Source organism: Cryptomeria japonica, chromosome 10, assembly GCF_030272615.1.
Source record: "Cryptomeria japonica chromosome 10, Sugi_1.0, whole genome shotgun sequence".
NCBI lineage: Eukaryota > Viridiplantae > Streptophyta > Pinopsida > Cupressales > Cupressaceae > Cryptomeria > Cryptomeria japonica.
Genome location: NC_081414.1, coordinates 33,927,311 through 33,941,158, shown reverse-complemented (window position 1 = coordinate 33,941,158; position 13,848 = coordinate 33,927,311). Strand labels below are relative to the sequence as shown.

Sequence of the window (13,848 nt, the reverse complement as noted above, 5' to 3'; positions counted from 1 at the left end):
GGGCCCATTAGGTATGTTTTATTATTGAGTGGTAGATAATGTCGTTCATTTGAAACTTGAAATTTTAGTTGATTTCATAATTATTTTTAAAATTTATGATTTTTTTTAGCTATTGTGCAACTAATTAAGAAATATAATTTTAATTTTAGTATCAAATTGCATGCTCAATATCATACTCACCTTTTTTTTTATCTCATTATATTAATACATTCTTTCTTGATTAATCTAAATACATATCACATGTGTATGTGCATTATAGAGCAATCATCAATGCATGTTTTCCATCAATGCAATTTGCATGCAGAGGTATTTCTTGATTTTTCTAGGAGAATGTGGTACACATGCATTTGTTGATTTTTTTTTAAGAGAATGTAGTCAAGAGTTTCTAAGGAATGTTTTTCTAGCCCAAAAAGATTTTAAATGTGTAATTATTAGTCATAAATTTTATTTCTATATTAAAATGTTTTATTAAAACCACATGAATTGCATGTTTACCAAGCATATTTATTGTACAAATTGCTTATTACACAAGCAGCACAAGGTCACAACTATGCATATACATGTTGCAATATTCATTGACCATAAAATTGCAGATCACATTATTTAGTGGTCAAATATAAGTTGGGAGTTTAATGACGGTTTAAGGGGCCTTTCATCTTTTGTTTTGAAATAACAAGTTATATACCACTCAAATAACTTGTCAATTCAAAAGCCTGCTCCAGTAAAACTTTTCAAGTGTATATGCAAGATGGTGGAAGCTGCCAAATAGTTGATTTCCTGTGTTTAATGTTATTGGTTCCAATTTGCTTCGCCGTATGTAAGAGAACAATTCTTCAAAGCTCACATGCTATTTGCATACAAAAGTATCAGAACATCCAAACATTTCTCCCCTCCTCCAGATGTGTCCAGGCGATTGTGCCTTTCGAAGATATATCTCTTGGAAAGCATCAGATACTAAACATGGCATAATATTAGAAAAATATCCTATACAAACTATAATATATGTTTCAATCTAGTCTAGGCAAGATTTTTAAGTTTTTCAAAACAATTATATACAAGTTTAAGAGTCTCCTCGGATTGTCTATCTCCCTGCATGAGCTTATACTGTTCGAATTTTGCTTTGTCATATTTAAGAGCGTATTTCCTGGATGCCCTTATGCTCCCTGCACATGAAAATATTGATAAGAAAGTTTTACTCGTAACGACAAACCAGAACTTTCTTGAATTGGTTTTGGCTTATTATACACAATAAAATGATGCATTAATACACCCTGATTTATAATCCACATTTCCAACAATGGAAAAAACTCGATCATATATATTTATTTGAGATACTCCATATGTACAAGTCAAAACATTAATAGCCTACATAAAGAGCTTATAACGTATAATGATCTAGATGCAAAGAGGGAGAGCTATGGGATTGGAAAACTATCCAAACTCTTTTTGGGCTTTTAGTGCTTCCATTGTACTCTCTGAGTGTGAATTGTGGGTCAACAGTGACTCAAAGTCGAAGCAAATTGAGAAAATTCAAAAATGCTTGATCAGAAGCAAGTTAAAAATTAAAAGTTTGGTTCCTTAAGATATCATGTTCAATGAAACAGGGACTGCTCCTATTGAAGAAATTACTATGGTGTATCTCATAAAATATTTAAAAAGAATAGAGCAATTGGAAGAAGGTAGATGACCTAGAGTTGTTTTCAATGAAATATTGTGCAAAAGAAAGAAGAATTGGATGTAGCAAAACAGTGAATGGATGAGTAAATGGAATATCTATTTGAATGTGTGCCCCACATAGTAAAGAAATAAAGGCTTTTGTTATGGATAAGTTCCACAAGTGTACATGGGGTAAAGTGTTAGAGAGAGAGACAAATTATTATATCAAGAAGTTCAATTCCACATGTTATCATCATCAAAAGCATACATAGGGGTTAATATTCCGTGAAGAGCCAAAATTCTTATTGCTCGATTAAGAACTAACTCTCATCAACTAAATTGTGAAACCAAGCAGTGGAAAAGGCCAAAAGAAGCTTTGGAAGAAAGAGTGGTTTTTTTCACTTCGATGCCGTGGAATCAGAAAGACATTTCATTTTTTAATGTGATGCCTTCAAGGACAGCAGAGACAAATATGTAAATATCTTGACAGCTGGTTCTTGGTATAAACTTCAGTGAGGGGACTGTTAAGAAGCTGGCGGCGCTCATCACCACGTTGTATAGGAAAAGGATTGAAATGAAGAAGTCAATTTGACCAGGCTGACTTTCATATAGGCTATTTTTAGCCTCATGAACGTTAAAATTTTTCTTTTTCTTCTATGTCATAAAATGATTTGGTACCATTTGGGTCCTTGATTGCGCCAAAAGGGTCAAATTCATGTTGGGATTATGCAAGATAATATCTCATGCATACAGTTACCATCAGAAGCTTTCTGTAATTGGTTTCTAAGACATTAAACAAGTTGCAGCTTGATTCCTTAGGTTTGTAATGCGATGCAATTAGAACAATCCAACCATATTGAACAAATAAAATCAATTTAGCATTGTAGGCAAGTTGAAAAACTGCTTAATGTAGAATAACAAAGCTTTATAAGGGAGGTTGTCAAAGAAACTCTAAGCAACATGAATTTATGGTAAAGTCTTTATTCACCAATTCTTGGTCCACTTTCAGAGACTTCAGGTAGGGCAGAATATAGGAATGAAAACTTATGTTTTATGGGGATGTGTTCGAGGCTTTTCCAGGCATCCCCACACCAGAGACATTTCGGAGAGAGGGAAACCTCAAAAACATCCCCAAGCCATCCCCTATTTTGAGGGTCATAGTGATAATTATTGTAATGGATGCATTATCTGATGAAACCAACACTCTGCATTATGCGTATGGGCACTTATATATATATATATATATATATATATATATATATATATCACAATAATTTTTGGTGCTATCAATTAGATTGCATCTGGTAAGGATTAGGTGGCCAAAGAGGAGGCTGGACAACAAAGGAGGTCAGAGGACTTCCACGTCTCAAGCTAGTTTCTTGCTTTGAGATGGTAGAGTGTTTAAGGAGTTCCATGACATTTATGCCCCTTCATGGAGGAAGGGGTGCTTGCCAGTTCTTAGCAATATTTGTGATAGTGTAACCTCTCAAATAGGTGGTGTTAACATAACTACACTTACTCCTTTTGTGGGTAGTGTAACTTGTAAAATAGGTGGGGTTAGCTTATCTACATTAGTTTTGTTTCTGCAGTACACTATAGGAGGGATTGGGTTCCCAAAACACTAAAGGGATATTGACACTTTTGAAGCAGAGTTGTTCTCTTGTTGTGCATTGAGGTGGGGATTTGTTCCCTCATTTAGTATCTAGAGGATTTACGAAGTTCGATGGTGAGGATATTTATTAATGCAATTAGTTTGGTGTGTTTGGATGCGTGGGAGATTTGGTTGAGGCGCTTCATCCAGTTTTTAGATGGGATGCTATGTTCAATCCATGTAGTATTCCATCCTTTGTTTGGATTGAGGAAATAAGGGTGAAAATGTTGGAAATATATTACATCTATGGTAAATAAGTTAGATAAATAAATAATAGATGTTAGTATGTTAATGTTAATTTATAAATAAATAACCATGTTGGAAAATTATTTAGTTATTTCCCAAATGTGATTGAATAGAGTAGTTGTGTAGGTGATTGTTAACAAGAATGCTTTTATAAAGCAAATAGAATACAATGTAACACCAACTTGGAGAAATCAATATAATATACAACATTCTATATCTGCAATTATGGTGTAAGCTTGTGTTTTGTGTTATCAGGTCCTTCACTTGAGGGTCTGATCCGGGTCCAAGTGCGGTGCCGATACACTCGAGTTTTCCCAAGGTATTGCCCGAGTGCCTGGGCAGTACCTTGGGTAAACCTAGGCATACCCACAGTCCGAGATGCCAATAAAGCCTGTTTTTAAACCAAAAAAAACGAACATTTTTAATTTCCTACACACCCCCCAAAGATGTAATTCACTCTAAAACTCTTCCATTTGGTGTTTAGAAGTCATTTCACAAACACAAAGCATCATAGAAAATCATTTTCTTACTCCAAGCTGCCATTGTTGGGTTTTGAAGGTTCCTTGATTTTTTTTCGAAGGTGAACACTATAGAGGAGTAAGACGCACACCAAAAGCTTAGAAATCATTGGAAAAGGAAAATTTAGCCATCAAAGGTGAGTAAATCTTTCATTTTTTTCAATAATTTCAACTGTTTTTTAAAAAATCAAAATATTTTTAGTAAGTTTTGAATTTTTTTTTTACTTCTTATGCATAACAAGAGGTTATAATGCCAATTTAAAAAAAAAATTAAAAAAATTGCATTGTTAATTTGTAATGTTTTTCATTTTAGGTTCATAGTTCATGCAAAATGGCTGGATTTCTAGATCACTTTCAAAATGAAGAGGGTTCTTTTAAATTTGATACAGTGTCACCTCTTTGGTGACATTCAACTTGAACAAATTTTTCTTTGGCGATGTAACCATTGTAAAAAAGAGTATAAGAGCTCATATTTTCGAGTGAAGGCTCACAAATAAAAGTTTGTCCAAAGCCAAATAAAAAGGGTTGCCAAAGGATCTAACATTGGCTTATATTAAAGAACAAGAGGATGGCGACATTGAGAAGTAATAGATCAAAGGGTCTTGCACATCCTCTTGCCAAGAAAATCTCACAGAATCCTCCTAGTGGCTTCACACAACCAGCTAGCCCATATCCTTTCATGCCAATGCCACCATCTTCTGAAGAAGATAATGTTTCGGTTTCACGAAAAAGAGGCCCATTGGACAAGGCCTTCAAAAATGAAATTAGAGAGGTTGTGGATCAGAGCATTGCTCATTGCATTTATACCAATGGGCTTCCTTTCAACATTGTTTAATCACCTTATTGGTAGGATATGGTGAAAATCCTTTTCAATACATCTCACATCTCCTGATTATGTTAATCTCAGGTATGAAATGTATGAACCACCTTATTGGCAAAGGAGAAAGCTTCAATAGAGACATCATTGAGAGTGATATGCATGGCCTAAAACAGGTGTGTCCATCATTTCTAATGGATGGGAAGATTGAAAAAATCAACCACTGATCAAAGTTATAACAATGAATCCTAAAGGGGTGATGTTGTTGAAGGTAGTGGATTGTGAGGGGCAAGTAAAAGATGCAAGTTTCATTGCCAATATCCTCATAGAATCCATTGAAATGGTGTGGCCTGAAAATGTTGTCCAAGTCATAATGGACAACGCTAAAAATTGTAGGGCAGCTGGGCCTAGAGTGGAGGCTACATATAGTCACATTTTTTGGACACCATGTGCAGTCTGCTCACTCAATTTAATATTGTGAAAGATTGACACGCAAATTGAATGGGTAAAACCATAGTTGAACTACTCGCGACTCGGCTCGACTTGCCAAGCCCCTGAGAAAAAAACTCGGCGAAAACTCTGGAAAAACTCGGAAAAACTCGGCAACGTAAAAACACGCTTAATTTTAATAAAAAATGCATTTTTTTTGCAAAATTTAATGAGAAGATGCATCCAATGAGTCAATAAATGATAACACAAAAGAAACAAGCTGATTCTAGATATATTTGATTGCAAAGTGTCTACAAAATCGCATCCTCATGAGAAATGCTGATGGCTGGAAGCAAAATAGTAAATAGTTTTTGTAAAACCAAAAGTAAATACAACTTCCTCTCCCCAGCTCTAGCTAAAACTACTTTCAAACTTTCATCATATTTGAAATTTCATCATTCATACTCATAGTTTCAAACTTTCAACTCAAAGTTGGGGTCAAGGGGCATCGCCGAAGGATCCTGAAATTTGACTAAGTCTGGAAAATTGAAGAATCCTCCAAAAACTAGATTTTGCATTATAACTCCTGGAGGTCCGAAACCACTCTCAAACATCCTGACAGTATATATGGAATATAACTTAAAGTATAAGAAAGAAGAAAGATATAAGGACTTATACTTAAATGTTATATTCCATATATGAATCCTGACGGATAGACCAAAAAACTCGGCGATTACTTGAGGGCATAGTGGGCTCTCAGGGTGGCCCTTCCAAGTGAGTTTCCCCCTTCTCAACCCAAAACCATATAGAAAAACAAAAAATGCATGTATTTTTGGCCCTTTTTTGCTGTTATGCTAACCCAGGCGAGTTTTTCTTTAAAACTCGCCGAGTTTTTGACAAAAACTCGCCAAAAACTCGGCGAGTTTTTGGCAAAAACTCGGCGAGTTTTCCTGGCGAGTAGAAGTCATTACTACTCGGCGAGTTTTTGTCACTCGCCGAGTTTTCGGCAAGTGTGCCATCTATGGGTAAAACAGTCTACATGGAGGCCATGAGATTCAAATGTTTCTGACTAATCATCATATGTCACAAGCTATATTCAGAACCTTCTTCAAGTTGAAGTTGTTGAAGGTAATTTATAAATTTAAATTTTATTTTTTAATATATTTTTTAAATTTTATTTTTGTATTGTTGATATGTGATGTGTATTTTTATACCATTTTAGGCTATTGAAACATGATTTGCATCTCACACAATCATCTAAGATGAATTGTGAAGGTGCAAAAGGCCTTGAATTCTATGTTCATCAATAGTTTGTGTAGTGTATGGAGGTAGTCAAGCACATAAAGAGCCTAAAAAGTAAAAGCATTGATCCTAGATGATGGGTGGTGGACATATGTGGAATATGTTTTGAATTTCTTTGAGCCCATCAAGAGCATGATTATGTATGCTATTATTGAATGCCCATGTTTGGGTGAAATTTATGATGGCATGGACTCCATGGTGAAGAAAATAAGAGCAATAATAGAGGACAAGGAACATGACCCAACAAAGACATAATTTCAAAATTGTGCAAAAAATTATCGTTGACCATTGGAACAAGATGACCACCACCTTATACCTCTTAGTGTTTGCTTTGTCACCAAAGTATTATAGCAAAGAGGTACTTTCATTGCCGAGAAGGGTGGCACCATACAGAGATGGGGAGGTTGCTACTAGCTATTGTTGCCGGGAATAATCATTATGTTATGTTGTCATATTATGTTTATATTGTCGTCGGTAATAATGAGTTACGGCGGTCAGTTAGTTAGTCGTCCTGAAGGGCAATTGGACACGACGGTTGGTCGCACCCCTTCGGGTATTATATATTGCGTACCTTTCCTTCGAAGTGGATCATGATAGTCATGTAAAATGTAATGTTATAAGCACTTGATGTACATGGACTGTTGAATTAATACAGAGACTGGTTATTTAATGTATTTCCATTATGTTCTGTGCATTTACTTTCTACATTTAACCATTCACCCGAGAGGGCAAACATTTGGCGTCGTTGCCTAGACGTACTCAGGAACGGAAGACACGGATGGCGCATAGACACAATGGGCTTACCCGTTGGTGAAATAAACCCAGAGGCCGACGACGCGCACACAGAACTTTACATAGGAGAAGACACGGCAACAAGAGAATTTTCAATTCTACTCCAGGTAGCCATCCAGACCTACGTCCGACGAGAGGCGGCGGAGGCGGAAATCCCACCAAGTGTCGTGTGGACAGCTCTGGAGGTTAGCCCAGCAGTAAACCAGTTGATGAACCACCTCCCCCGGTTGCTTGCACAGGCATCGCCGGCACAATAGGCTCACCTGGAGGAGATTGCCCAGGAAGAGCGACGCCAACAGATCCTTCGACACTACGAAGAAAACAGCCGACGGGAAACGGAACAGGATGGCGCCGGGCCAGGAGGGAATTGAACCTTGAACTTTTTATTTTCAAATAAAAGTGTCATTGACATGAGTTGTATTTGAGCAGATGAATTAATAAAGACGTGTTTTGATTTATGTATTGTGAGTTATGGAAATGTGCGACAATTAATGCCAAACCTATTGAATAAAGATAGAAATAAAAAAGCAGAAACGGACGAGTGGGAGGCCGCATAGAGGGCCTTGATTTTGGAGCAGCAAGTAGAACATAGACGGAGGTTGAGGCAACTTGCCGAAGGACGACCTACCGAAGGGTGGCCCGAGGGGAACCAAGGAGGTGTCACGGAGGGTGTAGAGGCCGACAAAAATTTCTGCGCGTGGCCAGATCATCGTAGGACATGGAGCCACGAAGAGTTTCTGGAAGAAACAAGGTTACGACGAAATCCAATCAAGGAGACTCGGGATCAGTTTAGAAGCTTATCCCTTACGCCACGGAGAGAAGATCACCAACGGGAACCAGGAGTGGTTGCGTGTGAGAGCGAAGGGGAGGGCAACCGTCCGGGTGTAGGTGCCACACACGACAGGCAAAACACCGTACCTCCAGTCGCCCACGCAGGACACACCACCGACACCACCGGAGGAAGCAGCGCAGGGTCACAGACATAGCCACAGCCGCCCCCAGGAAGACGACCTGGGATGGTGAGTAAACAAAAATTGCCATAGTTCATAGGGGACAGCAAGGAAGACCCCTTACGGCACTGCCATACATGTGAAACCATTTGGTCCGCCAACGGAGTGACAAACCAGGATGACTGGGTACAGCAGTTCCCAACCACGTTACGTGGAGTTGCCATAGATTGGTACTCCGATGTGGACAAGCAAAAAGTGGCCACGTGGGCCAATCTACAGAAGGAATTCACGGAGGAGTTTCGGTTGCTCCGTGATGACAATGAAATTGTAACGGAGATATACAGTACCAAACAAGGTACCAAGGAGACAATACGGGCATACAGCAAGAGGCTGAAGGAATTGCTGGGAAAAATGGAGAGTCAACCAGCAGATGGGTTGAAAAAGCGATGGTTCATGGAGGGACTAAAGCGTTCCCTCCGAAGGAAGATGAAAATCGTTCCACCTACATCATATGACGACGCCTATAATAGGGCGATGGACCTAGAGAGCGAATACAAAACATCAAAGAAGAAGAAAAGTAATAAATATTCATTTGATGATGATGAAGACTTTGACGGGGAAAGCAGCAACAGTGGCAAATCAAGTAAAAAGGTGCACGCTCTCCAAAAGGACATGGAACGAATGCTGAATGAATTCAAAGCCATGAAGGGGAGTACAAGTAAGACTCAAGAAAACGACGTGTGGTGTACCGACTATAGGAGTGACGGACACACCAAGGGGTCCTGCCCCAAAGAGGCTTTCTGCGACATTTGTCAGATTGCGGGACATTTGACAAAGGAATGTCCCTACAATATGAAAACTAGGAGCCAACAAGTTCTCTTCACGCAAGAGCAGCCGGCCGTCGGAACTTCATAAACCAACACAACGGCATCATCTGGAGGTTACCGAGACAACAGACGCGGCGGCAGAAGGAATAGCAACAATAACAATAACGGAAGCCGTATCTAGTATGACGCCAAGGGCCGGCCAATTATCCAATGTAGGGCCTGTAATCAGTGGGGGCACTTTGCCCGTGATTGCACAAAGGAAGCCACCCCTCAGCACCTCTGCCGATGGTGTGGGCCAAGCGACCATGAGGACGCAAATTGTCCACAGGCAGGGGTTAATCTCCTCAACATTGAGAAGACTGGTGAGAAAGAAATATTGGCAATCACCCGTGCCCAAACGAAAAAGGCCACTTATCCCGACCCCCGTACGGAGGACAGATTACGGGAGGCAAAGGCCAATATTGAACGTGAGATGACGGCCGAACGACGGGACAATGAGGTGGCGAGTACATCATCCCGTACGGAAGTGGAAAATAACATCATTGGGCAAGTACTGCAGATGGAAGTACCTATAAGGGTAAAGGACCTTCTAGAAACAATGCCACAGTTAAGAACCGCCATTTTTAGTTCCATACAAACCACTGCGCAGGCACCTTTGTGTGCCACACGAGCGGAAGTTCCGGTCAGCCCCTCGGCTGACCCAATGTTGTTAGCCTTAAATAGTGGTCAGCATCCTGTTGTAGTAGAGATGGGAATTCTCGGTGCTATCCTCAAAGACACCATCGTGGACGGAGGTTCAAGGGTGAATGTACTGCCAGAGGATACGTGGAAGAAGCTGGGGAAGCCAAAACTATGGCCACCCACGTTCAACTTGGTAGGTGCAGACCAACACGGCATCAAGCCACTCGGCACCTGATAGCCCAGCCGGTCACCATCGGCACGCAACCTTTCATACTAGATTTTGTGGTAATCCCACTCAAGAAGAAGGGGTACGACGCCATCTTAGGCAGAGGGTGGCTGGTTACAACAAAGGTGAACCACGACTAGAAAAAGAACACCCTTTCTATGGAGAAAGGGGGGTGGAAGTACACCATTGATCTGAGGACCCAGGTTGTTGACGAGGAACTGGCATCATCTTCGGAATCGGAGGATGAAGGAAAAGGCGACCCGAGGGACGAAGGATAGGGCTGCAGGGAGCCCAACGACGAAGGGATTCTCAAACTAGGAGAGTGCTCCGAGGATGAGACAGGGTCATTGAACGGGCTCTTCCATTGGTAAATGGACGATTACGAAATGTTCCAGAGCTACAGGCTAGAAGTAGAGGAACCAGAGCAAGCAACAGAGGAGGTGTACCTACCGGAATACAGAGAGTATTGGAAGGGAGACGCCCCAAACCTTAATAACGTAGATAATCCCAAGATTATTGGCAACGATTGGAACCCTGTGTGGAAGGCCGCAACCTTCAAAATCTTTATTATTCTTCTTTTTCTTATGTACAGGAAGGAGACCGTGGTCCCTGTAGAATTTGTGGTTCCAGGTCTTCGGACGGACATTGAAAATAGATTGGCCACCAACGGGTGCAAATTGAAACCCTACCACGCGAAGTGTGCAGGGGACCCGAGAGGCCGGTCGGACACTCGAGAGCCCGGAGGGGGGCCTGAGAGGATGGAAGGGGACTCGAGAGGCCGGGCAGGCGATTCAAGAGGCACAGGACCACAGCAGGAGACTCTCGGGCGAGGAAAACTGAGAAGGATGAAGGGCGATCCCAACGGCATGGGACCCGAGCCGAAGACTCTCGACAATTAGATTATAAATAATTTTTTTTAAAGACCACTGTATGGCTGCAAAAAAAAAAAAAAAAAACTCGCACACCAGGTGACCGTACAACATGGAAAAAAAAAAAGGTCGTGGGGCCACCATACGGTGACCACACCGGCGGTGGAACCACCAAAGGTGGTCACACCGACGATGGGATCACCGAAGGTGGAACCATCGTGCGGTGGTCACACCGACAGTGGATGCCACCGTGCGGTGGACACCCGCACGCTGCACTTGAAACCCGCACCACGCAGCCCACGCAAGGAAAAAGAAGAAGAAGGAAACCCCGCAGAGGTGTCAGTTCTATTGTTGACCGTACGGGGAGGTTGCATGGCCGGGATGAAAAAAACGACAACGACCAGATTGAAACGTTATTCGATGACATTTGGAGCCTGGACACGGAAAATATTGGAGTGTAGAAGAAGGGTTTTGACATCATAAAATATCACAGAAATGATGCGCGCCATGGACTTTCGTATGGTTCTGAAGGTTGTAAAGCTCACCAGACCCCGCGAGGGGCGCTGCCCCTCGGCCCCGCTAGGGGCATTGTCCCCAGACCCCCAGTTTATTTTTGAGCTACAGAATACCACAGGAAGTTTTGTGGTTGTCCATACTGTGAGAAAGAAGCCTGCAGCTAAGCATTGGAGGGGAAGCCATAAGCCGTAGAGGGAGACGGATTTGGAGGTTGGGAACAAACAGAGTTTGAGGGAAGGCATTGCAGGTCCGCGCAGTTGTATGACACCAGGGAGTTATTCAGTTCAGTTTTTAGCCTTTGGGGAGTGTGATGGAGGATTTGAGGTGTCTCCTAGCCTTTGTGCCAACGGGTTGTGGCCACCTCCAGGCATGAATGGTACGCTTTGAGGAACTTGGAGTATGTCTCAGCTGGACGTGAGGTTGCCTTGGTGGATGAAGAGAGGGCTCGAGAGGAGCTGACCACCAGGTTGGAGGCAATACTAGCGTGAGACATAGCTCAACGTACCCAGTAGTTGGATGCCGAAAGGGCAGCGTAGGTGGCTATCGAGGACAAATTGGCTAGGGAGACAGTATCATTTGAGTAGCTGTTGGTGGAGGCTGAGACTAAAAAGCGTGTTTCGCAGACAAGTTTGGTTTAGGCATAGGAGGACTTTGATGTCAAAAGAAGCAATAATGGTGAAATCCGCACTTGAGCATCGGATGGTAGCAGAAAAGGATTTTCAGGCAAGGACGCAGCAAGTGTATAAGTTCTGGGCTCCACTGGCGTCAGTAGTTCCTGCCATTCATCTCTATTTTGTATTAAGTCGTCCGGAGTCGACTTCTTTTCTTGGGGGGGATGATGTTGCCGGGAATAATCATTATGTTATGTTGTCATATTATGTTTATGTTGTCGTCGGTAATAATGAGTTACGGCAGTCAGTTAGTTAGTCATCCCGAAGGGCAATTGGACGCGACGGTTGGTCGCACCCCTTCGGGTATTATATATTGCGTACCTTTCCTTCGAAGTGGATCATGATAGTCGTGTAAAATGTAATTTTATAAGCACTTGATGTACATGGACTGTTGAATTAATACAAAGACTGGTTATTTAATGTATTTCCATTATGTTCTGTGCATTTACTTTCTGCATTTAACCGTTCACCCGAGAGGGCAAACAGCTATAAAGCTGCATTTAGAGAGATATATACATATGAAGAAATCCAAAGTATTGTCTTGAGTGAGCTTGGCCAATTCATAGCTTCAAAAAATCATGATGTTTCCGCTCTTCATATCAAATCAGGATAAGTGTTGATGATTGGTGGTATCTACATGGTCAAGGCTCCATTTTCTTGCAGCCTCTTGCAATTAAAATTATCTCCCAAGTATGTCTCTTTTTATATTTTATTTTTCCCATTTTTCATTCAACGTTATCATGCTATATATTATATTAAAATATTTTTATTTTATAATTATGTTTTAACTTTCAACTTTTGATTCTTGAATTATAAAATTAAGTATTAAATGTTGTATGCAAGCTCAACAGGTTGCAGGTTCTTCTTCAGTTGATCAGAATTGGAGTACATACTCCTTCATCCACTTGGTCAAGCACAACAACACAACAATTTGGGTGCAAAAAAAGAAGAGGATTTGGTTTACATACACTCCAACCTTTGTCTCTTAAGAAACCTGAATACAATGAGGGTTTGACAAAGAATTGAGATCTAGCCCCTAAGTGTGCTGATTTAGATGATATATTTGCATAGCTTGCTCAAGTCTCTATAGATGAGCCAACTTCTAAATTTGACGCAGCTAATGGGAGTGGCAATCCAATGTATTTTGGTTCAAATTAAATTGAACCAAATGTTCACCTTGATGCTTTCGATGAAGAACAATATGATTATTAAATATTGATTGTAATTTGAAAGTTCGTTGTACAATGACATATTGAAACTTGGGTATTATCATTTTTGCAAATTATGATATTGATATTATGAGATATTTAAATATTTTGTTTATTAGCAATTATGGATTTATGAGTAACATTGTTCTTACGATATATGATTTTGAACATACACGTGTGTGTATACCTGTCCCTATACCCAAGCGGGAAAAAAATTGTCGTACTGCCATACCAAGTTCTGGTTCTCATACCCATACCCGAATCAGCAACTCAGCTTGTGTTGTGTATGCTCTACCAATTCCAATTCAATGCAAAAACATTCAGCTTATCAAACGTAATGACACAAGAATTGAGATAAAGTTTTGTTGTGACCATTTCACACATCGCCCCATCAGGATGGGGACCCCCTCTTTTTCTTGGGTTTTGCTTTCCCGTAGCTAGGTTTTTTCTCTACTTGCTAGGTGTTTTGAGTGAGTTAGTGGTCGCCTG

The 13,848-nt window shown here is 40.7% G+C and overlaps 1 protein-coding gene across 1 annotated transcript in view; it reads right to left on the bottom strand.

Moving 5' to 3' along the window:
- Positions 1–539: 539 nt before the first annotated feature.
- Positions 540–13,848, bottom strand: part of LOC131038233 (probable ribonuclease P/MRP protein subunit POP5) — a 105,934-nt gene continuing 92,625 nt past the window's right edge. The window contains exon 4 of the mRNA XM_057970604.2: positions 540–1,163. Within this exon, the coding sequence (XP_057826587.2) occupies positions 1,018–1,163 (146 nt within the window). The 3' untranslated portion in view covers positions 540–1,017. The remainder of the gene's footprint in view (positions 1,164–13,848) is intronic.